The sequence below is a fragment of the Aspergillus ochraceoroseus genome, assembly GCF_002846915.1.
Source record: "Aspergillus ochraceoroseus IBT 24754 chromosome Unknown P175scaffold_6, whole genome shotgun sequence".
In the NCBI taxonomy this organism is placed as follows: Eukaryota; Fungi; Ascomycota; class Eurotiomycetes; order Eurotiales; family Aspergillaceae; genus Aspergillus; species Aspergillus ochraceoroseus.
The window spans coordinates 1,965,921-1,991,852 of NW_024468481.1; the positions used below are offsets into that span (position 1 = coordinate 1,965,921).

A 25,932-nucleotide genomic window follows, 5' to 3' on the forward strand; every position below is an offset into this window, starting at 1 on the left:
TCTTCTTCTTTATATTGATCGTATAAGGTGCTTTCTCTTCTCTTCTATCTGTATGTACAGTACTTTCTTAGGTTCTTGCAGGATTCCCAATACTGAGCAGGTTAAAAGTGAGTAAATCTTATCTAATCTAGAGTAGTGCACTATGCTTGAAGGACCTTCTATATCAAAAAGATGTAAATCATCATATCATGTCTTACTCCCCCGTCCACTCCCGCAACAGATGATCAGGAACCTCGCGAAGCAAGACATGCACATGCTCCAAGCCCCTCACACTCTGCAATGCCGTAAAATTCTTAAACCACAAGACATGCGAGTTCGGGTTTGGAAAGGCGTCCGTTTCCTTTGCAAGCCGGGCGACAAAAGTCCTCTGCACAAAGGCCTCAATCAGGACGCGGGACTCCTCAGTGATTTCTCCCGTGTGGTCTTTCACGGCGATCGGGGTCCGGGACCAAACGACTAGATGGGAGATGCCCGGGGCCAACCCGTAGGGCCAGTCATTGCGGAGGGTCTTGTAATCCGCGGGGTCGGCAAAGGGGATCGGGTTCTTGAAGGCGAGGGACATGGGCCCACTTGCGCCATTTGTGGTGGTGGTGGTGGTGGTGGTGGTGGTCTCCGGTAGATTCCATCCCAGACGACGCTGGCAGATGTAGTTTATGATGGAACCATACTCACTCTTGATTTCTTTGGTCCATTGGAGATATCTGAGGAGATCGGAGGGTTTCCGCTTCAGAATACCGAGTTCATTGCGCGCTGTTGGGTACCCGGACGAAGAGGAAGAAATAAACAGTTAACTAACATTCTTACTACTCGTACTAGTATCCTAGTATTGGTTGAGAGGGTCAATTTAAAAAAGAAAAATAGAAAAAAAAAAAAGACAGAGAGAGAGAACTAAGACCAGAAGTATGGTTGTATTTTGGTGTGTTGAGTGGGTGAGGTACGGAGAGAAGGAGAGGGGGAGGAAGATACCAATGATGGCTTGAAGTTCTTTCCAGTCATGGTAGATGAATTCCTCGTCAGTCTGGGCCAGGACTTGACGGTCTGTTTCTGTGAGATAGAAAGCAGGGTCCTCTGGGATCATGATGATGTTCAAGGTGGAAAGAGACCGGAATCTTTGCTCAAGATGGGTAAAAAGAAACGTGGGATCGAGTGAAATAATTAGACCGGAGAAGAAGCATCACAACTTCCCCAATAGGGCAATTCTGTACACATTGTAAAAACGATCATAATAACCATCCTTTTCTTTTCTTCTCTTTTTTTTCTTTCCCTGTTTTCTTCCAACTCTTTCTTCGTCTTCTGTGAGAATTCCTCTTCAATTCCCGAATCCTTCTTTTCCAACCGAATTCACCTGGCAAGAATCATCCCCAACGGTGTTTCGGAGAACTGGTAATTTTACCGTCACAATACCCCCCCGGAGAGCTTTATTTTTTTTATTTTCCGTTGGTTGGTCTGGCGACTTGCTGCTTTTACCTACTTTTACTCAACACAATCTCTCCCTAAGGTTCCCCTTTCTTTCTTTCCTTCTTTCTTTCCTTCTTATCCTATACCCTTTGGATCCCGTTTCGCTTTATTTCTGAGGCTGTTGGGGAATTGCAAATTGTCAATATGAGGTGTGTACACCTCATTGTCGCATGATCACACAATTGCTGTTAACTAACCAATGTCGGAACTCAGTGCCTTCTCCTCCGAGAATATTAACGGAGTCTACATTCCCTCCACCCTGTTGGTGGTCGGTACCTTCATTGTGAAGAAGGAGTGGCTCCCCTTTGCCGTGGCTCTGGCTGCTATTCTGGCCGGATGGAAGCTGTCCAGCGGTGGTAGCAGCAGTAAGTGAAGCGAAGCTAGCTGTCTCTCGGTGATTGTCACATGCCCCATTGATCGCTGACCTGCATTCCTCCCCCAGAGGCTAGGAAGGTGCTCAACCCCACCGAATTCCAGGACTTTGTCCTGAAGGAGAAGAATGATATCTCTCACAACGTGACCATCTACCGTTTTGCCCTCCCCCGTCCCACCGATATCCTGGGGTTGCCCATTGGCCAGCACATCTCTCTCGCCGCTACCATTGAGGGCCAGCCCAAGGAGGTTGTGCGCTCGTACACTCCCATCTCTTCTGACAATGAAGCTGGCTATTTCGATCTCCTTGTCAAGGCCTACCCCCAGGGTAACATCTCCAAATACCTCACCACCCTGCAGGTTGGTCAGACCATGAAGGTTCGCGGCCCCAAGGGTGCCATGGTCTACACCCCCAACATGTGCCGCCACATTGGTATGATCGCTGGAGGTACTGGTATCACTCCCATGCTTCAGATCATCAAGGCTATTATCCGCAACCGCCCCCGCAACGGTGGAAACGACACTACCCAGGTAGATCTGATCTTTGCCAACGTGAACCCCGATGATATCCTGCTCAAGGAGGAGCTAGAGGCTCTGGCCAAGGAAGATGATGGCTTCCGGATTCACTATGTGCTTAACAACCCCCCCGCGGGCTGGACCGGTGGTGTTGGCTTTGTGACCCCCGACATGATTAAGGTGAGTGATTAAAAGTTTCATCAAGAACAAGTTTGCGGGAGCTAACCGGCACGATTTGTAGGAACACCTCCCCGCCGCCGCTAGCGACATCAAGATTCTCCTCTGCGGTCCTCCCCCGATGGTCAGCGCCATGAAGAAGGCTACCGAGTCTCTCGGCTACACAAAGGCCCGCCCCGTCAGCAAGCTCGAGGACCAGGTCTTCTGCTTCTAAACAGGTTATGACTATGTTCGAGTGCGATTGAAGTTGCAACACCCATGGTCTATAATTGGTAGATATCGATAGAAAACTACGGAACCGGGTCCCCGGTTGATTCTATTCTAAAATGACTCTACTTTATGCGAAGAATAGCAATTGATAGTGATGATTTTAATATGAATGAAGCGTTTGCAAAGTGCAGCCTCACAACTCATCGAAATGCTTCCATCGATGGTCCTAAAACATATATGGTGATTTCATATACGGGTCGCTATAATCATGTACTCTTACTGCCCGATATTTCCACTTCCCATGTACGGGAGGCACACCCACGCGCTAGGGACTCTGCCTCCGAGGACATCGGACACCGGATTAAAACCGCAAATAGTCCAGGACGTTCGCAGTCACTAGAAACTCTGGATCGGACTCAATCAATGCTCTGCCAGGCGCAGAGCGTGTTTTTGGCTTATGAGAGGTCCCGCTCTAGGTAGAAGTAGTCTATTGGTTTGAGGTCGTACCAATATCAATAGATTCCGTGATCGAGTCCGTCTTCCGGAATGACGTCAGAGAACACCAGATACAGATCGATATAGGGCTAGGGCTGAGCCGGGCACGGGTTTTGTATCCAATGGCTCACCGCCCAGGCAGTATATGCAGGATTGCCGGATTGAGCCAACGGAAAGAAGGGGAAAAAAAAAAAAAAAAAAAAGAGTCCCCCTCGAAAGCTCAAAGTATTTCCCCCTCTATGGGTCGCAATCTGGTAAGCGGGGCCCAACGATTTTCAACCACCATCCTCCAGGTTGTCCAGTCCTGTCGTCGGCAAAACAGTTGCTTCTCCTCGCGCCATTGCTCGTATTCCCTTCGTCAATTTAATCCCCACCTTCCCCCCCCCTCTTCTCGAGCCTTTGGTACAGGTACATTGGTCCAGGCGCCCGTTGCGAACAATAAGAACGTAGCCTCATCAGCCATGGCATCTATTGCAGGCCTCCCCGCTGCGGTCGAGGGACTTTCCCTCCATTCCTCTACTGAGACCTCCAAATTCGCCAACTGCTATCCTTCCCTGAACCCCGTCGATATCTACCGTGAACATATTGCGGAGAAGTTGGGCGCCGCCGCCGGCATCGAGCCCGAGAAGATCTATACCCGGCTGCAATGGACAAACAGTCTGGACAAGGGTGACTTGGTCCTGCCGGTATGAAACCGGCATGAAGCAATGCTGTGTTCGTTGTTTGTTTGTTTCTTTCGCGCTAATAGGTACGGTGTATAGGTGCCCTCCCTCCAAATCAAGAAGAACCCCCAGGAACTGTGCAAAGAACTGGCCGAGAAGTTCGGAGAGTCCGACCTTGTCCTTCCTCCCATCCCCTTTGGCCCTCATCTTCAGTTCTTCTTCAAGCCCGCCGTGCTCACAAAGACCGTTGTTGGACAAATCCTGAAGAGCAAGGCTGCGTTTGGTTCAAATGGAAACCAGGGCTTGCGTGATCCTGCAGACGCCTCCAAGGGCCGCAAGAAGATCATTGTGGAGTTCTCGTCGCCCAACATTGCTAAGCCTTTCCATGCTGGCCACTTGAGGAGTACCATTATCGGTGGTTTCCTGGCCAACCTCTACACGGTGATGGGATGGGATGTTATTAAAATGAACTATCTTGGTGACTGGGGCAAGCAATATGGTCTGCTTGCCAATGGATACGAGAAATTCGGTAACGAGGAGAGCCTGCTCAGGGACCCTATCAACCATCTGTTCGATGTCTATGTCAAGATTAACGCCATTGTGGCGGAGCAGGAGGGCCCTATCAAGGAGTTGAAGGAGCAGATCAAGGCTAAGAAGGAGAAGAGCGAGGATGTTTCAGAGCTCGAGAAGGAGCTCGCGCAGCTCGTTGATGCTAGCGAAGATGAGAAGGCTCGTCGTTACTTCAAGAGCATGGAGGACGGTGACCCCAGCGCCCTGGCACTGTGGCGCAAATTCCGTGACCTGAGTATCCAGAAGTACCGCCAAACATATGCTCGCCTAAACATCGACTTTGATGTGTATTCTGGAGAGTCTCAGATCAAGCAGGAAAGCATGGCTTCCGCCAATGAGACCCTGGTCACGAGCGGTGTGTCGGAGCAGTCCGAGGGCGCCGTCATTGTTGATTTCACCAAGCACGGAGCTAAGAAGCTTGGAAAGGCTATTATTGTCCGCAAGGACGGCACCCCCCTCTACCTGACTCGCGATATCGGAGCTATTCTCGAGCGTGACGAGGCCTACCATTTCGACAAGATGATTTACGTTGTCGCCGCTCAGCAGGATCTCCACCTTGCTCAGCTTTTCAAGATCACAGAGTTGATGGGCCACAAGGAACTTGCCAGCCGATGCCAGCACATCAACTTTGGTATGGTCCGCGGTATGAGCACCCGCAAGGGTACTGTTAAGTTCTTGGATGATATCCTCCGCGATGTCGCGGATAAGATGCACGAAGTCATGAAGAAGAATCCCGAGAAGTACGAGCAGATTGCGAACCCCGAGGAGACTGCTGACATTCTCGGAATCACCTCTGTTATGGTGCAGGATATGTCTGGCAAGCGGTATGTATAGAAGTAATCTCGCGCTGGGTTTCAGCTCCCTGCTAACATCGGAAATAGTATCAACGGATACGACTTCAACCTCGAAGCCATGACTTCGTTTGAGGGAGACACTGGCCCTTATCTGCAATACGCTCACGCTCGTCTTTGCTCAATTCTCCGCAAGGCTGAATTGGATGTCCAAGAGCTCCCATCGGCCGATCTTGACCTCCTCACGGAGACGCATGCCTCCGACCTCGTTCGCCTGTTGTCGCAATGGCCCGATGTGCTCCTGAACACCACCAAGACCCTCGAACCAACGACCATCATTACTTACCTGTTCCGCATGACTCATATTCTGAGTTCTGGGTACGATACCCTCAAGGTCGTGGGCAGCGAACCGGAGGTGAAGAAGGCGCGTCTGGCCCTCTACGAGTCCGCGCGACAAGTGCTCAACAATGGAATGAGGATTCTGGGTCTCAGCCCTGTCAACCGGTAAGTCTCTCTCTCTCTCTCACGGATGCAAAGAACCGGAGCAATACTAACGTTTACTAGAATGTGATTGGGCGGAAATATACAAATATTAAACGAATTTTATTTAGGCTTCAAATACCAGACATATACTTTCTCTTCCATTCCCATCCACGTTGCTCCCTCCAAACTATCTTCCGCTGTAGTCTGTACGCATGCATGCATGACTTCGTACTGTTGGGTCTTGATCAACCAGTCTAAGAAATATTAGGGCAAGTCACTAGTATCAGTTAGATCCGTCCCCGTCTTTCTTCCTCTGAGATCAGCGGCGACTGTTCACCGGTTATAGTTAAAAGCCCGGGATTCCTCGAAGCAGGATAGCCTATCGGTTAGGATGACAGAGAGAGAGAGAGAGAGAGAGAGAGAGAGAGAGAGTGAGTGACAAGAAACTGGGCGCCTTTGGTCCCAAACAAAATCGACCACCCGCAAATAGAACAGAAGCCAGGGGACCCTAGTCGCACGATGAAGACAAATAACCGTCAGTTTTGTGAGAGAGTCAGAGAGAAGGAGGGGACAGAGCGGGGGGGTTGATTATAGGTATTATCGTGGCGGTGGAGTTGGGCTCCTCTGTTGAAAACCGAAGAAATGCGACTCTCTCTTCTCGCCTGAGTCGGGGAACATTTTCCCCCTTAAAGAAAGCCGGACAGACGGCGTTTATCTAGAGTTGTTTGGTTCAGCACCGGGGACTATTAAAACTGAGAAACTAGTTATCGTTAACTAGTTAGTTAACCCAGGCTTACTGATGCTCACGAAGCTTGGGGTTAACTGGTCAATATTATACTCCGTATTCTCTCTATTCCTCAGGCGGGCTTGCGACTTGCATACTTCGGGGACCATTCAAACAAAGACTGTGTGTGTGTGCACTCCGTCCTCTCTATTATTCTTCTTATTCTTATTATCTTCTCTCGTCTTGCTCAAATATTAGAAGGGCACCCTGGCCCAGTTACACGGCCGAAGAAATGAAGCCTGGGACCTTGTCTCTCCGTGTACACGCGCGATTGCTTTTCGATCCTCGAGAGTCTTTTCTTTTCTTTTTGCCATTTTATTTTCTATATAATACCCCATTGGCCTGTTTCCTTTTACGATTGTTATTATCTTTACGTGACCTCGTTGTTGTCGTTGCTTTGCGATCATGGAATCCAGCTCCTCCAGCGAAGACCTGGACAACCGCGACCTGGAGCGCAATGAGGGCCATGATTTCCTCATGAACAATACCGTTCAGACCTTCTCCTGGAATGATCTCACAGTCACCGTTAAAGATCGTCGGACCAAGCAGCCGCGCAATCTTATCGAGGGTATCAATGGCACCGTGCAACAAGGTTTGTCTCGCTCTCGTCGATGCAAAAAAGAAAGAAAGAACACGAAATACAGCGATATGACATGGCTAACCAAAAAAACCAGGTGAACTCGTCGCTTTAATGGGCCCCTCAGGTTGTGGGAAAACAACCCTCCTCAATGTCCTCGCCCGCCGCGCTGCCTCATCCGGGGCCAAGACGTCGGGTTGCTGCTATATAAACGGAGGCGAAATCGACAATGCGAAATTCGGACGAATCACCTCGTATGTCGAGCAAGAGGATGCACTGATCGGGTCGCTGACGGTGCAAGAGACGTTGAAGTTTGCGGCGGATCTCTCACTACCCAGGTATGAATACGATCCAAAGACAACCGGGCTCAGAGAGAGAGGCGGGGGATGTGAGATTGACCTGTGGAACTCTTAGCTTCGTAACCAAGTCGCAACGCACAGAGCGAATCAAAACACTGCTGGACGCTTTTGGTATCCAGAACCAAGCATCCACCCTCGTTGGCACCCCGATCCGCAAGGGAATTAGTGGAGGCCAAAAGAGACGGGTCAGCGTCGCCAGTCAGCTCATCACCTGTCCCAAGATCTTGTTTTTGGACGAGCCTACGAGTGGACTCGACTCGACAGCGAGCTATGAGGTTATCTCGTACGTGAAGAAGTTGGCGCAAGCCAATAAGGTGTGTATAAAGATGTCCCGCATAAGGCTGTGGTAGCTGACTGCTGTAAAAGCTTATTATTATAGCTAGCATCCACCAGCCATCTACTGCGACCTTCCAGCTTTTCGATAAGCTGCTGCTTCTTTCCGGGGGGGAAACATGCTATTTTGGAGCTGTCAAAACCGCCCCCGAATATTTCGACAGGATTGGATATCCTATTCCCTCCCAGACGAATCCTGCCGAGTACATGCTCGATATCATCAGCTCGGATTTCGTGGCCAACGCAGAAGTTGCGCAAGATCAAGTGGGAAAAATCCAATCTTCATGGGTTCAGTCTAGGGAGCAAACTGCACTGCGGAGCCAGTTGGCAGACCGCGAGCTTTTGGAAAAGAAGGACCAGAAGGTTGCAGTGGATGAAGGTAGCCATCCTGGTCTGCTCAGTATTACGTCCTCGCTGCTGCACCGCTCATTTATCAAGAGTTATCGCGATGTTGTGGCATACGGTATCCGTATAGTCATGTATATGGGTAAGTCTTCAACCTAGCTATATATATATATATATATATATATATATATAGTCTCATACATACAAGGATGCTCACTCTCCCAGGCCTGGCAATCATGATGGGAACTGTGTGGCTGCGCCTCAAGACCGAACAGGAATACATCCAGCCCTTCATCAACGCAATCGTAAGTTTCCCACTGCGACCCTTTTTACCTCGCACCCAAACTAACAGCAGCCCCCAGTTCTTCGGATCGGCCTTTATGAGCTTCATGGCCGTCGCGTACGTCCCAGCCTTCCTCGAAGACCGCGCCACGTTCGCCAAAGAACGAGCCAATGGCTTATATGGCTCTCTCCCATTCATCATATCCAACTTTATAATCGGTCTTCCGTTCCTCTGTACGCATGCTCGTTCCCTCTCCCAACTCATAACCCCTCCACGCTAACAACGCCCGAAATTCCAGTTTTAATTTCCATCCTCTTCTCGATCGTCTCGTACTGGCTCTCCAACTTCCGCCCCAACGCAGAGGCCTTCTTCACCTGGGTCATGTGGCTCTTCCTAGACCTCGTGGCCGCCGAGTCCCTGGTCGTCTTCGTCACCTCCATCTTCCCGAACTTCGTCATTGCCCTGGCCCTCGTCGCATTCGCAAACGGGCTCTGGATGAGCGTGGGCGGGTTCCTCGTCTCCCCTACTATCCTGAACCCGTTCTGGAAATATGTCTTCCACTATATTGATTACCAGGTAAACCCCCCCCCCCCCCCCCAAAAACAATAAAAAGAGAGAGAGAGAGAGAGAGAGAGAGAACTAATGGATGATAAGGCATACGTCTTCCAAGGAATGATGGTGAACGAATTCGCCTCCCGCAACTATACCTGCGCCCCTGGCTGCAACTGCATGTACCAAACCGACCTTGCATCCCAGTGCCAGATCCGCGGCACGGGCGTTCTAGAAGCTTACGGCTACGCGACCGGCCGCACCGGGAAATGGGCCGGTATTTTGGTTGGGATCATTGCCGTGTATAGGCTTTTGGGGTATATTGCGCTTGTTCTACGGAGGTCTTGATCCCTTCTTCTTTTTTTTTTTTTTCCCCGTTTTTGGGGGTGTCTGTTGTCGGGTGGTTAGATATATCTATATATATATATATATATGTATGTAGGTCGGTATTTAGGTAATGTGTGATAGATAATAATATATATGAGATGAGATGAGATGATCATGACTAGAAAGAAGCAATGAATATCAATAAAAGATATAGAAAAGTATATTCTTTTTTTAACCCGAACATAATACATGTAGAGTAACTAACTCACCTCTCGCAAGGACGCAAAAACAATTACTGGCTGGTCCCACCTAGTATAACATTTGAAACTACCTAGGTTATCGACTCGGATCGATTATAGCAGAACGACTAGATAATAAGTAACCAACTAGTAACTAGAATTGCCCGGCAGGTACCGAACCAGACCCAAGTAAGAATATGATAGGATAGGATAGGTCTAGCGACAGAAGAAAAGACAGACAAACCATAAAACATGGGCCAAAGAGGGAGAGGAAAAAAAGAAACTGGCGGTAAGGCATAATAGATAGGTAGGGGTAGAACTGTTGAAGTTACACAAAAGTATTATCGAAATCAACCCAAGACCAAACAGAGCCTCAAACGGTAGAATGGGTGATGAAGAAGATGAGGCAGCAGCAGGAGCAGAAGCAGACAAAAAGTACACGGACAGGCACAGCATGCATGCATGGCAGAAAGGAAGGGAGGAGTCATTAGATGAAACAACCGGGTTTGCATCCAACTACGGATAATACTCAGCTTATCCTTTCCCTTATCCTGACCTGAGATGTGGAATGGTATAGTATGGTATAGTGAAGAAAGGCAGGAAGATGAAGGGGAAAAAAGTGAGACAAATATATCATATGAATTGCTAAAAAGAAAAAAAAAAAAAAAAAGAAGAAGAAGAAACGCAAAAAAGAAAACAGGGGTATATCTTTTCCTCCATCAATCCTTACTCATTTCTTCAATGCTGACTGACCATAGGACAAAAATGCAAACAAACGATGAAGAAACGGGCTGGGTCATCCTGAAGAAAGATTTATACAGATGCAAGGCACAGAGCAAATGGGGAAAGTATAAGACGAAACATGAACGTAAACCATAAAACATGAGCGTGGAAACATAACCTGGGCATAACTAGACATCAGATCAGATGGTGGTGAATCGTGGCAGGTCGTCAAGAGTCATATACAATCATGTCACCATGACAGACGTGATGGGATGCCAAAACCGCTGCGTCTCTTTAAGACTTCCGAAGAAGATGATAGTCGATGTCCAAAGAAGCAAATACCGAGAAAGCCTCCCATTGCAAAGCAATTTTTCTCCCAAAAAAACCCTCAAAACTTTTGCTTTTACCCAAGAAACCAGAGCTGATATAGGTGGTTCAATGTTGTGTACTTCTTTAAAGTACACACAGTCCAGCCCCAGAAATGACAATAACTTTTGACTTTTGGCAATTGATGGTCTTCGTTTATCGCCTCCGGATAGAGTTCTCGGGGAGAGTTTTCATCAGAGAAAGAAACGAAGAAGTGATGCAGCAGCAGAGCAAGAAAGAATTACCAAAGTTCACAGACCAAACCAGTTAGTAACGTCCATTATAGGTGGACCGACTGGACCGGCGGCTGGCGCGGTCAGACTTGCGGTCCCCCCTTGGTCGTCGTACTAGCTCGTCAAACTCCCCTCTCCTTGATGCACTGCTTGCCGTATACTCAGAACCTCCTGTGAGGTACTTCTTCGGTCGTTTCCCTTCGATGTTCAACTCGAGAGCACCCGTTTCGCCGGCTCGAACGCTGATCCGCTTTCCTCCGACGGACTCTTGGGTAAAGCTCATTGTGACACCGTTCATCGTCATGACAATGTTGTTGTCTTCTTCTGCCCGACTACCAACTCCGCTCCCGTTCTGGGTACGAGCATCACTCCCGCGGCTGCTATTGGATCGGCTCTTCTGACTTCCACTGTCGCTCTCAGCGCGTTGGGAAGACGCTTTAGCCTTGTATAATGCATCCGCAGTCAAAGGGACAGGAACGGGCACGGGTTTGGTTGCCTGGGAGGCTTGGTATGCTTCCGCGTTCCGTTGCTTGTCCTCAATCTCGTCATTAACCGGATAATCGTCATAGCCCGTGGGTTGACGTCGACGGGAATTCTCGACTGCGACCCGAGCAGAACGGCCAGAATCGTGATACAGCGTGGGACGTCTGCTTTCACGGACACTTCGGTTCCGCTCCGGGATCACAGTTTCGCGAGATGACCGTCGATATTCGTACCGAGGGAGACTATCTCTGAGTTCGGCAAGATCGAGAGTCCGGGAAGGACGACGCTCAGAGGTGACCGACGCTGTGGTGGCTGATTTGCGGGCCAATTCCGGGCGCTTTTGGATGATATGCGGTGCGGCTTTGTGCTTGAGGGGCGGACGGGGCATGGTGCGGAAGTACTCTTCGTGGGTAGAATGGGCCGAGGGTCTTGGTCGCGGCTCGCGGGCCGGTGGTGGGGGCGGTTGGGGTTGTTCCAGTGGTTCCTCCTCCTCCTCTTCCTCTTCCTCGTCCTCCTCTTCTTCCGAGGTGGACTCAAATTCGTCCACCGGGGGTCTCTCATACAGAGAGTGGCGACGTCCACGGTCACGGTGCGGCTCCCTTGTCCTTGACACCGACCGTTCCTCATGATCAGGTGGAGGCATCCCATCGGGCATCCCATAGTAAGGCGACGGCTGGGAATATAAGGAGGGCGACGGGGCATACGACGGCGTATTGGCGTAAGCTGAAGAGGACAGAGGGGGCCCGTGCTCGTAGTGATTAACTGGCGGTGGATTGTACGCCATCCCACCACCCATCGGAGGTGGCATCATTGCCCCATGGAAGCTGATCGGTCGGTTATTGTTGGCATGGTAGGAGTTCGACCGAGTGCCCCGAGCCTGAGGACGGCTACTGTGGGAAACCTGGACGACGGCCGATGGAGGGTACCGCGAGGTTTGTGGCGAGGCCGGAGGGTAGTCATGAAGAGAGGGTGGGTAGTAGGGATACTCAACCTGTCTTGGCTCCACGGGGGTTGAGGCATGATACAACCCCCGATCACAATCCAGGCAGGTGCCTGGGAAGTGCCGGGTGTAGGTGCGCTCACGCCGCTGGGATCTTGACGGCGATCGTGGAACATGGGTCGAAGGCGGATATCCCGCCGTGGAAGGGTAGGCTCCAACCTGCATTCTGTCGTCGCGCGCTGGACGAGCGCTGTGCTCTCGGGTTCGATCTTTGCCTCTTGGACGTACTCGCTCCAGGTCAGCCCTCCTGAGGGTGGTGTCGACTTTAAGAGGGACGGGGCTTTTCCGGCCCGACGGAGCAGATTGGGTGCTGTTTGCTGTGGCCGCAGTACGACTAGAATAGCCTGAATCACTGGCAGCTTCAACAAAGGGCACTGCAACGGATCTGAGATCAGATTTGGAATGTTTCCCAGTGATATTGGCAACTAGACGGGTGTCGGGGAGGATTTCATGGGCGTCCTCATCATATTCCTCACAGAAGGCGGCGTGAGGAACTTTGCTCGACATGACTCTTTGACGGCGGCCAAGGCCCAGGTTGGGTCCCGAAGGAGGGGAGGGGGGCTGGGTTTGGTAAGGGCTCGACTGTGGATGACGTGAAACGTGGTGATCCAACAGGCTTCGGGGATTTGGTCGCCTACAGCAGCCACTACTGCTGCTGCTGTAGCTGCTCATTCAAAATGAGTCAATGAGAAGAAAACAAAAAATCTTTCTCCTGTTTGGTATTTTTTTTTTTCCACACTGGGGGCCTTTTTTTTTTTTTTTTTTTTTTTTCTTTTTTTTTTTTCCCTCTTCCTTCGCCCCAAATACAAAATTTGGTCGTTTCCCACTTCTCCTTCTGATTCACTCCAAGAACCCACACTCAGAGGAGCGTCCCCCAAAAAAGGACCAGAGCAGAGGGCCTGCAGATCAACTAGTAAGAAGTAGTTCGATGACGGCGTCTAGATCGTTGATTGTCAGCGATGAACAGTGGATGCAAAGTCGTCCATAGATAGCCGTTTCTCCATCGAAAAATACAAGTGCAGGACTAGCGACAAAGTGGATGGTGGAAAGAGTCAAGTCGGGGGCAAGCGGACAGACAGGATGAATGTGCATCAACCACAGAGGCGAGAGAGAAAGACGAGGCGCGCACACAGCTGCAGTTGTAGTCTGGCAGACGGTGAGTGGAGGGCTAAAAGAGGAAACGGACGACGGGCTGCAGTGGGTGTAATAAAACCCGTCAGAGCAAGCAAGCAGCGTGTAACCAGCAGACGGTTGGAGGGAACTGGGAGAGAAAGTCCGGGCCTGACGAAGGAGAACGGAGTCAACGGACAGGGCCCGGTGGGGTTAGTTTTACTGTGGAGAGGGTGTAAAAAAAAAGAAGAAGAGAATCGTAATAATAATAATAGTAATGATAATATGATAATAATGATAAATAAATAATATGCGAAGAGACAAGAAAGGGAATCAGGCAGTAAGAGAAGAAGATGAAAAGAGAGAGAGAGAGACAGAGAGAGAGGGGGGGGGGCAAAAAAAAATACGTACCTGGATAGAGTCTAGCAATACTGTACATGGATAATCGTCCCATACAATGAATGAAGAAAGATGGAAGAGGGGAAATGCAAGGCCAAAAGGGCACGCGCAGATGCGAGAGTTTTAAGTTGTTGTCGCAACCCAACAGAGGCCAGAATATTATTATAACAATCCTTATAATAGTCAATAAGCTGGATGGGTTGAAAGATCGCGAAGAAACGGAGGAAGTGTTGGAAATCTTCATATCATGACATGGATGGATTATTATTACCGGAGCCTGAAGCAGTCAGTCACTCAGTCATTTTCAACCATCTTTTTCTTTTTCTTCTTTCTCTCTGGATGTGAGTCTTTTTTTTTTTTTTTTTTTGGGTACGGACGAGGGTTTGAAAATTTCCTGTCCTCCACTTTTATTTTCTGATTCTGATTATTATTATTCTGGCTATGCTTATGATTTTTATTATTGACTTTTTTCCCCTCTCTCTGAATCGCAGAAAATCGGAAGGGAATAATCAAGGTGGGTAAAAGACGAATGGCTTCCGAATGATGCCTGATCTGCGGATGAGATACTAGCGGTTTGGTTGGAGTATGGATTAGTTACTGAAGTAGTAAGTACTAACTAGAGTATGGTCAATGTATAATAGAAGAGTAAGTATAAAGAGTTGGGTTCTGATCTATTCAATAGATCATGACTACCTAGGAAGTTATATATGTACTACACGCCACTGAAGCTGAAAACAAAGGAAGATTCTTCATGTCTTCATCTCTCAAGAAGACGGGAAACCTGCAGCTGCACGAGCTTTTCCTTTCTCCCTTTATCCTGACAATACATACATATGTACTCCATCCATACATCGTTGACAGATCCAACATTGTATTCGCTGGGAAATACCCCGGGGTGGTGGCTTTTACGCAACATCTGGTGGCATTATTTTACTTTTTTAACAACCACCAGAAGAAACATCTAAAGGAATTTGATTTTAACTGATAGAATTCGTTTTCGGACACGGAGTATTTGAAGAAGGCTTGTTATTAGTTAACTTTCACTCTCCCTGAGAGATACATTCTTCGCAATCTATGATAGGAAAGACCTATAGTTAACCATCCAACAATTACAAAGCAATATGCTGCGGAGACTGGCTGCCTGCTAGGTTGCTATGTGCAATGACAGAGACAGAGATTGTAAGCCTTGGGTAAAGGATGGTGGTCATGCTCTTGAATTCGACTGCCAGAAGTAAGCGAGGAGAAGCAAGGGGGAGAGAGATGCTTTGATCAAGATGGTTAAAGTTATTTCACATGAGAAGCTGCTGTCGCGATACATCTGCCACATCTACTATATATCGACCATACATTCAACAGGTTAGCTTGCTTCTGCAAGATCTATTGACATTGATCCTTAGTTTGATATTATTTGTTCTTTGGTTGGAGGTGTACTTGGGGACGCATTATACTACATCATAATACTTTCGTTAGTTCGTTGAGTATGGAGTAGTTAGATGGTCTGGATGATGATTTAAAATAGGGTTGCGGAAAGAATGTGATAGTGGAAATAAGAATGAATTCCATACCCACCAAATCCAACACGGCCCCGTCAGAAACCCTGGATCTGAAATCGAAGCAACCATGGAACTGACTTTGTTTACTCGGAGTATATTCTCACCTCCAACGTAACCTCAAGTGAGCCGGCTTGGCTTCAGGATCTCCTCGATTTCAAAATTCAAATCAAATTCCAGTTCTTCAAGAATAAAATCCAGTGCCGGATATCTCCTTAGTTACTCTGGATTGTTACTTTGTGTCAACTGTTAGTGCCCAAACTTTACAGACGACACGGCCGCGACGGATTGCGGCCCAAGAAAGATCACCTCCACACCGGCACCAGCATCCTTGTTTCCATTCGGATCTGCAGATGACTTGAAAATATCTCTTCTAATTCTTAAATTTCAATTATCAATTCTTAACAAAGAGGGGGGAGGTTTCTTCTTTCATCACCCACAGAGGACCGTTTATACACTTTCGCCACCTCTCTGAAGAACCGGTCTGGAGGCAATACCACTCCCTAGGTATCTACTTAGGTACCTAACAGTCCTAACTAAGGAGTAATCCCCACTCAGAAACGGTAGGGAAAATTCCCAATAATTTAGTATCCATACATTCCTTGTGTGCCTCTAAAGCGGAGGGGCTCGGTGAGCGACGAGCATAGAAGACGGAGTCGAAGCACGCTAGAAAATTTTCCACCCGACAAATTACTCGTAGTCCATTAATCATTTTTGTGTACTCTGTATATTATTTACTGTATGGAATATCAAATGCCCTGATAACGAATCTCTCTGTCTCACCCGAATCAACCCATCATTTGCCTACACTGTACAGGGGATGCTAGTCTTCTATGTAGTTGATTACACAACAGTATTTCAACCATGTTCTTTCTCAACAACCTCGGGCACTGAAGAATAAAAAAAAATATTCCCGTCTGATTCCTTGTCCTAACAAAGAGTCTTATACTTACAGTACTATTCAAATCTTATGAGGTGACTCATCTTAGGCAGTAAACAATTTCTTTTTCAGCAGCACTGGGTGCCAGGGTGGAGAGTCAGCTCTATGTATCCACTTTCTTGGTTAGTTTCCATCTGCATGTCGTTCTCGCGATTTCCCACAAACTCCCTTTCCCTCTTCTTTTTATCTTAGAGCCAGAATATTGGCTGTACTGGATCCTTTCCAGTGAGGCTGATTGCTATATAACTTTAATTCTTGCTTTATGTCATTTGCATCCCAACGCCTGCATTCCATGTTTGATGTTTCTTTTTCTCCTACAGTATTGACCATCCTTTTTCTATCCATTTGCCACAACTGGCTGGCCTTTGATGAGGGTCATCCATCGAGTAGTATGGATCTTCATCCTCTGCACGCCTGACTCTCACAGTGTCTCGAAAGACCCCAGACCAGGGAGCGAGCGTTGCTGCCCAAGACTGTTTCTATGAGTCACGGGTCTTGAAAACCCTCCTACATTCGTATGTATCTAATTGTAGTAACCGCAGAAGCAGTAGCGTTTTTTTTTTTTCTCTATAGGCCGAACTATAATCTACCTCAAGGTTTTTATGTGCGACTTTCTACAAGGTTTCTACCAAACATGATCAAGAACCCTTGCCACCTTGCAAATTAGACTATGCCGTCTCCCGCAGCATGACCTCCCTGTTGGTAACAGCAGCAATATCGAGGTGTTTTCATCCATATATGTAGAGTCTGTATACATGCTGCTAGTACTGTCAGTAGGAGAAGTATCTACCAGTAAAATCATGTATATCTCCATCCATACTACACAGGACAGATACACACATATGCCCTAGTCATCTCGAGTAGTAGTAGTAGGAGTAGTAGGAGTACACCAGATACTCCAAACCAAGTCCTCAATCCAGTCGAACTCGACAAGCTAATGTACTGCACAACCTAAATCCCTGAACTGCCATCTGATTTAGATCTGTTCCAGTCTGTTCCTCCATCTATAACTGGGCCGCAGTAGTAGTATTAGAATATACTCAACATGGGCTTGGTTCTGTGCACTGAAGCAAGGGTATACATACACACATACATGCATAAATACGTATGTGGCCTTCGTCATGGATTCCTCCGAAACCGGAATTCCATAGAGTAGTAAATTCCTCAATCGTCATTGTTAAAAAAAAAAAAAAAAAAAGGCAGCGAATGTTCTAGAGAAGATTCATACTCTAGCATCTTATGCATACCTGCAGCTGTGCTTCTCCATCTAGTGGACGCATCGTGACCACCTACTTTGTTGATGCGGAAGTTGTTTGGATAAATATCCTTTTATCCGTGGTAACGAATACGCTACACTACCAAAATATGGTATATCCATAATCCCGCAGATTAGGAGATTTACTCTAGTGCTTTCTCTTGCCAGCTCGAATGTCTGTACTAGTAGGCAAGACGGGTCAGATCATGTCGGGTCTTCATCGGCGGGGTATACCATAGCTACAGCTAACAAAATATGAGAGCCCATTCCTCATTAGGATGTGGTCTTCGCCCTGGAGTAACCCTATCGGGACTGGTAGGTAGCGGGGATAATGAGACTTTTAATCAATTCCAGCTGTCTGTGGAACGGTGTCTTTAAATCCTAGATTTTGTCTCGGCGGGACCCTGCTCTGGCGGATTTGTTTATCTGGGGTAAAGTGCGGTGTCGATTAGAATCCGAGAGCAAATCTCCCACCAAGACAGCCATAACTGATATTGAGAGTATGGAAAAGAGCTGTGGTGGATGGCATTTTTGCTTCGAGCTATTTTATAGAGCCCATACAGTCCTACTGTGCCTAATTACGGAGTATACGAAAGAAAGAAAAATCTGGAATCAACCAGTCTAACTGTACATGGTTAGCGCCCAACCCACCTGTCAGTGATAAGATCGCTGACTCAGCCAGTTGCCGGGCCATCGCCGCCACCCAAACAAAAGAGCGTCATCCCCAGCCTCCCCCATTTCCTCCAACCACCACAATTTCGGGCTGGGGACCCGGTCGTTCGATCCTCACTCTTGAATTGCTTCCTCTTACTCCTCACTACTCAGTTTTACTTTTTTTTGTCAATCTTCGTTGTGTCTGTGAACTGACTCGAAATCGGCCAGTATATGTCTTGAGGACTATAGTCCCTTTCCATTATAACGATAGTGACCGAGTGGAGCTAAACTCGAACTTATCAACTCAAGAAGCCTGCCATACCTGTCATTAGGTACCAACTTTTTGATTAAATATTATTGAATCCGTTACTGACGAAATTCCACAAAAGGGTTTCGTCTTGAGCTGTGTGCTCTTGACAGCTCCATTCACCATGCCTCCTGTCCAGCACGCGACTTGGTTTTCCAGCATTCTTGGTCGATCCATTCTTGATAACGACAATAACCAACATGCCTCTCGCAATTTGGAGACAGACCTGACCTCCACAGGTGGTGGTCTTCATACCGTTATCGCTCGAGCCGAGAATACCTACACCCCCGGTTCCGGGTCAGTGAACCCCAATGACATTAACATGCGAGGCCTGTATGCCTTGTTTGCAATTATTGGCGCGCTTTTCGTTTTGGCAACCATCTGGTTCTTCTTCTGGGCAAAAAATGGCGGGTTTGTTTGGCGAAAGGGTGACTGGGAAGATTACAAATCGACCGTTCTACGACGCAAAGGACCTGATGGCCGCACGCTTTCCAACGCCACAAAGAGCACGAAGCTGGGCGGAGGCAGTATTGTCAGTAAAGGCTATACTGATGACGGGTACACTGAAACCGGAACCATGATTTCTGAGAAGGAACCCAGGAAGAAACGCAACCTCCGTGAAAAATTCCTCCGCCGGCACAAGGACGAGAACTGGGAAGGCGAGGCAGATGACGATGTCCGCGCTTATCGCAGAGAGAAACCGGCCCAAATTGGTGGTATTAACCGTGAAGCAGACGGCACATACTACGGTAGTGACTACGATACTTCGAACCCACCCAGCTACTATCAACAAAGCGAAATGACCGAGGTCCGTGACTATGCCTATGAGCCTGCTAGACAAAGCCGGAATTTTTCCTTTGTCCCCGGAAGCGAAGATACTATCAGCCAAACAACAGCAGAACATGCGCTGCGCGAGCCTTCTGCTTCTACTCGTCGCCAAAATCGCCGCCGGGAACGACATCGCAATCCTCCCGCGTCCTCTCGCCAAAGCAGCCCTCGTAAACGTGAATCTCGTTCTGGAGGCCACTACACTGAGCCACTCGACTTTTCCTCCGCCGCCCCTTCAAGATCGGAGTACCAGTACTCTAATGTTGGAACCGAGGAAGAAGACCTGGGCACGATGAGCTATCACCATCCGATCCCCGGCCTAAGTAAGGGCTACAGACGTGATGGTGGACATAGCCGACGCAGAGACAGTCTGAGCGACAGTGATGGCGAAACCCGATATTCATAAACGATAAATTAACAACAACATCATTTTCTCCTTTTTTTTTTTTTTTTTTTCTTTTCTTTGATCTGGCTTGGTCGAAACACTGCGATGGAATTGTAAATAACATGGGAACCTGGGTAATGGATTAACGAGCGAATGAAACAATGACTAAGTCTTTACATACACGAGAATTGGGATGGTATGGGGTGTCTACGACAAGGATAATGGGAACCGACGAATTGATTGATTGATTGATTGATTGTTATTGTGTAATTTCGAATTGAATGTTTCTGTTTCTTTGATGCCAGGGTTCTTATTTCTGTATTTCCCATACAAATAAACGTTGATACCTACCTAGGTACATACACCTCACAATCTAGCCTGATCTGGTCTGATCTGATCTGATATCAAACTTGAACGAAGGAAGATGAACCCTCAATATTATCCTAATGTAATAATACCTTAGCTAGGTATTAGTACTAGAGTAAATGCTTTTAAAAGCGTAGTGTTATGTACGACAGGAGAAATTAATCAAGACTTAGGTGTGTTTGGAGATGAAGCAACTACTTACCTACCTCCTACCTCCTACCTCCTACCTAGCAAGTAGTAGTAATGTAGTGGTAATAATAACCACCTGACAAATGTTGAAGGATGACGGATTCAATTTAGTGAAAACCCCCGGAAGATGATGCATGTAGTAATACAGGAGTAAGTAATATGAGAAGGGAGAAAATAGTAGAGAAAAAGAACAAACCCAAGAGAGAGAGAGAGAGAGAGTAAATTAAATAAATAGTCAGATGTAAGTCTATAACCCTGAATACCTGCGGATGCTGAACCCAAATAGGACCGATATGAAGAATACCCAGGTACCTACTGCAAGAAGTAGATGTCTGGACTGACGGATAATAAAAGGAGATAAACAGAAAGAAGAAAGCGATAAACCCTAGAGAGAGAGAGAGAGAGAGAGAGAGAGAGAGAGAGAATAAGCAAGTGAATAAATACTTACTGAATCGAGTGACGTCGCAGACGACCACTCGCAGGAACTACTTTTGTTAACAAAGGCAACGATGGGCTCTTGATGTGCTGGGCCATTTCGAGAGAGTTTGCCTTTGAACGACGACCGTTGTTTGTATATGAATCGCTCGGAGAGGACGGCATCGCGGCTTCGTCGGAAAACCACCTGTCCAGGGCATTCTGGCTAATATCGCCATCTTGCCAGCCTTGGTCTCGCAAGGCCTGCCAGTCAAGGAGCAATTGTAATTGCCAAATACCCATGGATGAAATCCTGAGCTGGTGCAGCATCCACCTGTTTATGAACTCGGTTGCACCGAAGCCCTTTGCTCGCTCGAGCTCTCGGAAGAGGAAGAAGTAAGAATTTGCGGGGCAGTCCGGATTTTGGGCAGTGGGATAGTCTGCTGGGTCAAGATCGAGAAAAAAATGAAAGTTCGCCTGGGGTGGGAGCTTCAGCGGATCCTTTTCCTGGTGGAAAACAGTCTCGTTTGGGTATTGATGAAGGGAAGCCAGATCCTCATAGTCGAAATCTTGGATACCTTGGTCCACGCAGATGATCCGTAGTTCGTTCACGTCAAGCTGGGCGTTATTCAGGTCCCTCCAGACTTTCTGTCGTAGCGAATCAAAGTTCTGAAGGAACTCTTCTGATTCCTTGTCCAGTGGTAACTGAAGATGGTGTCTCTGTGCCTGCTTTTCGATGGTAAGGAACCATTCTGATTCAAGATCCGAGAGACGCTCCTGAAGCATGCGCTCATCGCCGATGCGGGATAGATAGTTGATCACACACGGAGGTGTCTCATCCAGGGCATCGTGCTCCGGCTGTGTAGCTGGTAAGGCAAGATGATCTTGTAGATCTGGCCAAGGACCATTTTCTGACAGCCCCGCGAAACTTTCCATGGAGAGTGTGAGCATATACTCATCCATCTCTAGGTCGTCCTCTTGCTGATGGTAGTTGTTTTCCATCTTCGAGTATTCCTGGCTGGCTCCCTGGAGGAGTTCGTATTCGCGCAGAATCGGGTCTCCCGCTGGAAGGTGGTGATTTGCAAAAAATGAGTTGAGGTCCTTCATTAACCGGGCTCGGAGCTCCAGTTCCTTTTCCCGCTTGTATCTAAGGGCCAGACGTGACTCGCGGACTTGCAATCTTTTTGCCGAAACATCCTTTTGCTGTTCGGTTAACCTCTCGTTGGCAGCGAGAAGCTCAGTTTCGCGAGGGGTTATAGGGTTGGGGACTTCTTCGCCCAGTTCAGATACAGAGTGCTCCACGGATTGGCGATTCTGTTCCTCTGATGTTCCAGGATCCTCTGCGTTGAGATGATTGTCCTGATCGTCTTGTACAACTCCAATGGATTCCTTACTGGGTCCATTGGGAATAGGAGCTGGCTCCGATTCCCGATTTGATTTTGCGCAACTATCCTCCCCATCAGGCCCACGAACATGATAGTTTGTATAGTCCAAGCCTGGAGTCTGTAGCTGGAGCCGTCGCAACTGAGTAGAGGAGGTTGAAAATTGCGTATCATGTCTTTTGATGCTCGTAGATCTAATGGGATTATGGGCCTTGCTCCGGCGGTACTGCAGCATACATAATGCGGGTATCGTTAGCGAAGTCGGGAACGGGGGCAAAGCTCAAGTCCGCATTCTTACCCATTCCTTGGGACCCTTTGCTGCCCTGATCCGCAAATGCGACACAGTGCTCCCGAGAGCTTCCACGAAGTCTAGCATTCTTCTCTCCCTTCCTGCATCCCCATCACGGCGGGGAGACACGAACTAGCTCACACTATGACGACCCACTTCAACCTGGGCTGAAAAAGGGTCAGACTTTACGATCGAACTTCAAGCTCAAGGTGCCAGCTAGCATAATAAGAATAGTTATGCCGCCCCTGGAATCCTCGTTGGAGTTAGCTTCGTTCCTAGCGTGGGCTGCGGTAGAATGGGGGGAGGGTTGTCAGGAGAGAGTTGGAAACCCAGCCCTATGTACTCTCTCTCCCTGATGGGGATAATCAATCCAACCAAAAAAAAAAAAAAAAAAAAAAAAAAAAAAAAAGGAAGCGTGAGTTGGTGCGCAAACAAACCTGACACGTCGCTTGGACACCTCCCGTCGCAGCGGAGTATTTCATAGGCGGAAATGTCGACCATTCTCATGTCCGACATATCAGGGATTAAGGGTTATCGGTTGTCGTCAGATTGCAGCAGACTAAGTCACCGAGATGGATGGTCTGTCTGCATTGGGACCATCCTTGAGGTTGCGCAAGGCTGAGAGTCTGCCCCGGACGATTGGAGCATGGCATGTGGGATGGACGGCATTTCCGCTGCCTTGGTAGTTGCTTCAATACATTCTATCCTTTAGAGTATAGTGGCCAGTGGTATGAGCTGCTGTGAGAACGGCCTCAACTCCTGACAGCGCCAATATTGTGATTCCAGACCTTTGCACCCGGTCCTAAAAGCAAATGATTGGTGTACTCAGGTCTAGGTATTGGTTTGATATTCATAAATAGACACTTGAGGGAATACAACTATATACACCAGCAAGGGGACATATTCCCCAAACGGACGCCATAGTTTTGTTTCATACCGAGAGGATTATTTGCTTTAGATACCTAGTAGACCGCCCCAGAGACCATGGTGCATAGTCAGTTCCATGATGATCGAGTAATGCTTTCGATAGATAATGGGAGCATCTATCCTTCAGGACGCACTCCCCCCGAGAAAAGAAGTTCGAAGTACCCCTTTCTACATTACCGGAGCTAACCCAATGAAAAGCAAATCTCTCTCTCTCTCTCTTTTCTGAACTCAGTTTCTGACCCTTTGTCTGGTTTCTTGGAGTCGAGAATGAACAACAAGTCGCCGGACGAATAACAGACGATTAGGGGTGGAATCCTTTCGATCCGAGCGAGGAGATTACACAGCAGACGGATGTTTTCGTATTAGGAGGTCTCCGTCTGGTTGGATCTTAGTGCCGCACCATCCATTCCATCGTAGTATCAGCGGTCCGATATTATTCTTATCCCTCCCTCCACGCTAGCAGCCTTGAACCAACGGATATCGAGCTGGTGGTTGTCGAGAACACGCTAGGATGGGGGGTTTTTGAATCATCCGGTCAATCATCAATCACCACTGACGCGTTCACGTCATGTGCAAATATGCAAGACAACTCAGGACATGCAGTCGATCTGGTTGACTCAGAAATGGAAGCGGGGGTTGAGAATGGAAAAGAGCCTCATCTGGGGGGATGTGGCAAGAGATGCCGTCGTTCACTTTGCTGGCTGAAGCATAAGTTATAAGCATGTCGTTATCAGGTGAATATCTCTTTTTTTTCTTTTTTTTTCAGCATCACCCGAACCGACTTCGTTCTGGTTGTAGGGCTGGAGATCCGGAAAGGCAGTTTGTTCCCTGTTCAAGCTGTCCCTGGGCTTGTTTATGGCTCTTGGGCGATGCTCCAATGATGTCTGCTCATCATTACTCCCGCGATTACAGAGGCGCCAGTGCGCGTGCTGGTATGAAGAGGAGCTCGGTTGAAAATGGCCTAGACTTACACTTGAAGTAGGTGCCAACCAAAATCTGTCAGAGCCCGCGCCAGGCTATGCATTATCGTATGAATTGACTCTCTTCCCCATCACTGCCCTTTACTAAGGTCTAAAGTAGGGCTACTCCCCGGACAGCAGGGCACTCCATGTATCGTGGCTCGTCGCCCTTTGAGCAGCCAGTGAACACGTGAGTTGATGGGAACGGCTCAAATACAAGGATACTTAGTTATAATATAGAGGTTGATCGAAGGGATCATTGAAACAGAGAAGAGTCCCCGAATTATACATATCGACCCGGGTCTATTCTTCAGAGTCCACCGCACTCAGTCCGCTACAGTCAGACTCTAACACCAAACACCCTGCTAGTGCCCCAAGAACCTAGTTTAAACCCTAGGCCTGCAGCTCAACGGGTAGTGGTAGGTTGAACAACCCAGTGATATGTCGTGGCCGTCATCTAATTGAAAGAAGCGTTCCGAATATCGAATCTCGGCGGTGCTCGATCCAAGTGCGTCATTCATTGCCATTCTTTACAGACATCTCTAACAGTGTCAGGATATGTCGTTCAGTCTAATCATTACTTCAGAGTTGGAAAGGTATGTTTACACGGCATACTTCTTCCACCTGCTGCACAAATTCTCATCATTAAACCCCGCGCTAAAATTGAGCCCTGCCTAGGTGTTTTCGGTTCTATGGCATGAGAATGATGGACGTGGAAAGCCCGGGACTTACTTGAGCACTACACAATTTATGGGTAAATTTGGAGAGCCCATCTACAGTACAATCCGACGGATGGTGGTCGTCAAGGTATTCAGTGACTGTTCCTGGTGCTTGTAAGTCCCTTGGAATATACGTTGAATATCTTGAAATAAAATCTCACGGCCTTGTCGCAGCCCGATAAGCACCTATGGTGGACAGGGTGTTGCTAAATCTGGAGTCAATCCATCGAAACATGCTATGGTTTACATGACTCATACACGCCCAACCCGGAGCGTCCACGAGCCGGAAATGACCAAGGAGCCTTTAGAGGTGTCTCCAGCTCGGTATGATGAAAGGCTGGATGAGATGTCAAGACTCAATTTCGGCAAAATCTACACGGTCGAGCACAATGTGAAGGTGCTGCCAATCGGAGAAATCGCCTCACGATCCATGAGCAAATTCCTCAATTATGCAAGGCCCGAACTCGCTATTTAGTAGGCCCAAGTGAAATCCGGCTCACCTGGGCTCACTTCTCAAGAAGCTAAATATTTCGTTCTTTTGGATACGACAACCCATTCATGATACTTCCCTTATGTCTCTCCGCAATACGTGTTTGACGAAACAACCCTAATATGCTCCACTCCATATACGCTTCCCAGCTGACATACGGCTTACTGCTTGTCTTTATTGCACTCAATAGGGTATCTTGTGAGCTTTCAGCATGACAGTGACTCGCGATCTTATCAACGACAGAAATTTTCGGTACAGCCCACACTTATTTATATGTTCCATTTGTCCTTGATTTCTTTCGATAGTATTCTGCGCTTTCATCTAGATTGTCATAGGATATTTTAATGAAAGCATTTGGCTGTTTTTTTATACTCCATCTCCATACTTCGAAGCATCTGATAGGTGGATTCCGTTTAGTAGAAAAAAAAAAGTCT

The 25,932-nt window shown here is 47.9% G+C and overlaps 9 protein-coding genes across 9 annotated transcripts; 5 read left to right on the top strand and 4 right to left on the bottom strand.

Moving 5' to 3' along the window:
• Positions 1–73: 73 nt before the first annotated feature.
• Positions 74–1,098, bottom strand: P175DRAFT_0503189 (GIG1 family protein). Its single transcript, XM_040897570.1, has 2 exons — positions 967–1,098; positions 74–750 (listed from the first exon to the last, which is right to left on the bottom strand). The coding sequence occupies exons 1-2, from the start codon at positions 1,076–1,078 to the stop codon at positions 194–196; spliced, it is 669 nt and encodes a 222-aa protein (XP_040751041.1). The 5' UTR covers positions 1,079–1,098; the 3' UTR covers positions 74–193.
• Positions 1,099–1,470: 372 nt separating this feature from the next.
• Positions 1,471–2,934, top strand: P175DRAFT_0503190 (cytochrome b5 reductase family protein). Its single transcript, XM_040897571.1, has 4 exons — positions 1,471–1,607; positions 1,672–1,823; positions 1,901–2,526; positions 2,588–2,934. The coding sequence occupies exons 1-4, from the start codon at positions 1,603–1,605 to the stop codon at positions 2,735–2,737; spliced, it is 933 nt and encodes a 310-aa protein (XP_040751042.1). The 5' UTR covers positions 1,471–1,602; the 3' UTR covers positions 2,738–2,934.
• A 502-nt stretch (positions 2,935–3,436) lies between these two features.
• On the top strand, positions 3,437–5,900 carry P175DRAFT_0462784 (arginine--tRNA ligase). The gene is made up of 4 exons (XM_040894798.1): positions 3,437–3,914; positions 3,990–5,284; positions 5,342–5,755; positions 5,816–5,900. The coding sequence occupies exons 1-4, from the start codon at positions 3,468–3,470 to the stop codon at positions 5,820–5,822; spliced, it is 2,163 nt and encodes a 720-aa protein (XP_040751043.1). The 5' UTR covers positions 3,437–3,467; the 3' UTR covers positions 5,823–5,900.
• An 887-nt stretch (positions 5,901–6,787) lies between these two features.
• P175DRAFT_0483311 (putative ABC transporter) lies at positions 6,788–9,363 on the top strand. The gene is made up of 8 exons (XM_040895528.1): positions 6,788–7,110; positions 7,193–7,433; positions 7,510–7,768; positions 7,821–8,274; positions 8,358–8,437; positions 8,495–8,648; positions 8,714–8,991; positions 9,070–9,363. The coding sequence occupies exons 1-8, from the start codon at positions 6,924–6,926 to the stop codon at positions 9,310–9,312; spliced, it is 1,896 nt and encodes a 631-aa protein (XP_040751044.1). The 5' UTR covers positions 6,788–6,923; the 3' UTR covers positions 9,313–9,363.
• Positions 9,364–10,886: 1,523 nt separating this feature from the next.
• P175DRAFT_0510874 (uncharacterized protein) lies at positions 10,887–12,842 on the bottom strand (the record flags this gene model as incomplete). The annotated part of the gene is made up of 1 exon (XM_040898548.1): positions 10,887–12,842. The coding sequence occupies one exon, from the start codon at positions 12,840–12,842 to the stop codon at positions 10,887–10,889; it is 1,956 nt and encodes a 651-aa protein (XP_040751045.1).
• A 689-nt stretch (positions 12,843–13,531) lies between these two features.
• On the bottom strand, positions 13,532–14,312 carry P175DRAFT_0310764 (uncharacterized protein). The gene has a single exon (XM_040892830.1). It carries the CDS (start codon positions 14,086–14,088, stop codon positions 13,636–13,638), a length of 453 nt encoding a protein of 150 aa, XP_040751046.1. The 5' UTR covers positions 14,089–14,312; the 3' UTR covers positions 13,532–13,635.
• A 4,362-nt stretch (positions 14,313–18,674) lies between these two features.
• On the top strand, positions 18,675–20,151 carry P175DRAFT_0559212 (uncharacterized protein; the record flags this gene model as incomplete). Its single annotated transcript, XM_040900900.1, has 1 exon — positions 18,675–20,151. The coding sequence occupies one exon, from the start codon at positions 18,675–18,677 to the stop codon at positions 19,782–19,784; it is 1,110 nt and encodes a 369-aa protein (XP_040751047.1). The 3' UTR covers positions 19,785–20,151.
• Positions 20,152–20,903: 752 nt separating this feature from the next.
• Positions 20,904–21,971, bottom strand: P175DRAFT_0417229 (uncharacterized protein; the record flags this gene model as incomplete). The annotated part of the gene is made up of 1 exon (XM_040893085.1): positions 20,904–21,971. A coding segment is annotated over one exon (1,068 nt), but the record flags the coding sequence as incomplete, so codon positions are not given.
• Positions 21,972–24,848: 2,877 nt separating this feature from the next.
• Positions 24,849–25,623, top strand: P175DRAFT_0310871 (uncharacterized protein). The gene is made up of 3 exons (XM_040892831.1): positions 24,849–24,885; positions 24,968–25,122; positions 25,183–25,623. The coding sequence occupies exons 2-3, from the start codon at positions 25,040–25,042 to the stop codon at positions 25,481–25,483; spliced, it is 384 nt and encodes a 127-aa protein (XP_040751049.1). The 5' UTR covers positions 24,849–24,885; positions 24,968–25,039; the 3' UTR covers positions 25,484–25,623.
• Positions 25,624–25,932: the final 309 nt, after the last annotated feature.

What these genes read in the sequence shown, in the direction of transcription:
- P175DRAFT_0503189 (XM_040897570.1), bottom strand. Translation starts at nt 1,078, where the DNA reads ATGATCCCAGAGGACCCTGCTTTCTATCTCACAGAAACAGACCGTCAA. An exon ending in AGAACTTCAAGCCATCATTG is followed by an intron (nt 751 to 966) that starts GTATCTTCCTCC and finishes GGTACCCAACAG; the next exon opens with CGCGCAATGAACTCGGTATT.
- P175DRAFT_0503190 (XM_040897571.1), top strand. An exon ending in GTCCAGCGGTGGTAGCAGCA is followed by an intron (nt 1,824 to 1,900) that starts GTAAGTGAAGCG and finishes TTCCTCCCCCAG; the next exon opens with AGGCTAGGAAGGTGCTCAAC. An exon ending in TGACCCCCGACATGATTAAG is followed by an intron (nt 2,527 to 2,587) that starts GTGAGTGATTAA and finishes CACGATTTGTAG; the next exon opens with GAACACCTCCCCGCCGCCGC.
- P175DRAFT_0462784 (XM_040894798.1), top strand. Translation starts at nt 3,468, where the DNA reads ATGGGTCGCAATCTGGTAAGCGGGGCCCAACGATTTTCAACCACCATC. An exon ending in AGGGTGACTTGGTCCTGCCG is followed by an intron (nt 3,915 to 3,989) that starts GTATGAAACCGG and finishes TACGGTGTATAG; the next exon opens with GTGCCCTCCCTCCAAATCAA. An exon ending in CAGGATATGTCTGGCAAGCG is followed by an intron (nt 5,285 to 5,341) that starts GTATGTATAGAA and finishes CATCGGAAATAG; the next exon opens with TATCAACGGATACGACTTCA.
- P175DRAFT_0483311 (XM_040895528.1), top strand. Translation starts at nt 6,924, where the DNA reads ATGGAATCCAGCTCCTCCAGCGAAGACCTGGACAACCGCGACCTGGAG. An exon ending in GCGGATCTCTCACTACCCAG is followed by an intron (nt 7,434 to 7,509) that starts GTATGAATACGA and finishes TGGAACTCTTAG; the next exon opens with CTTCGTAACCAAGTCGCAAC. An exon ending in CCGTATAGTCATGTATATGG is followed by an intron (nt 8,275 to 8,357) that starts GTAAGTCTTCAA and finishes TCACTCTCCCAG; the next exon opens with GCCTGGCAATCATGATGGGA.
- P175DRAFT_0310764 (XM_040892830.1), bottom strand. Translation starts at nt 14,088, where the DNA reads ATGAAGATTTCCAACACTTCCTCCGTTTCTTCGCGATCTTTCAACCCA.
- P175DRAFT_0310871 (XM_040892831.1), top strand. Translation starts at nt 25,040, where the DNA reads ATGGGTAAATTTGGAGAGCCCATCTACAGTACAATCCGACGGATGGTG. An exon ending in AGTGACTGTTCCTGGTGCTT is followed by an intron (nt 25,123 to 25,182) that starts GTAAGTCCCTTG and finishes GCCTTGTCGCAG; the next exon opens with CCCGATAAGCACCTATGGTG.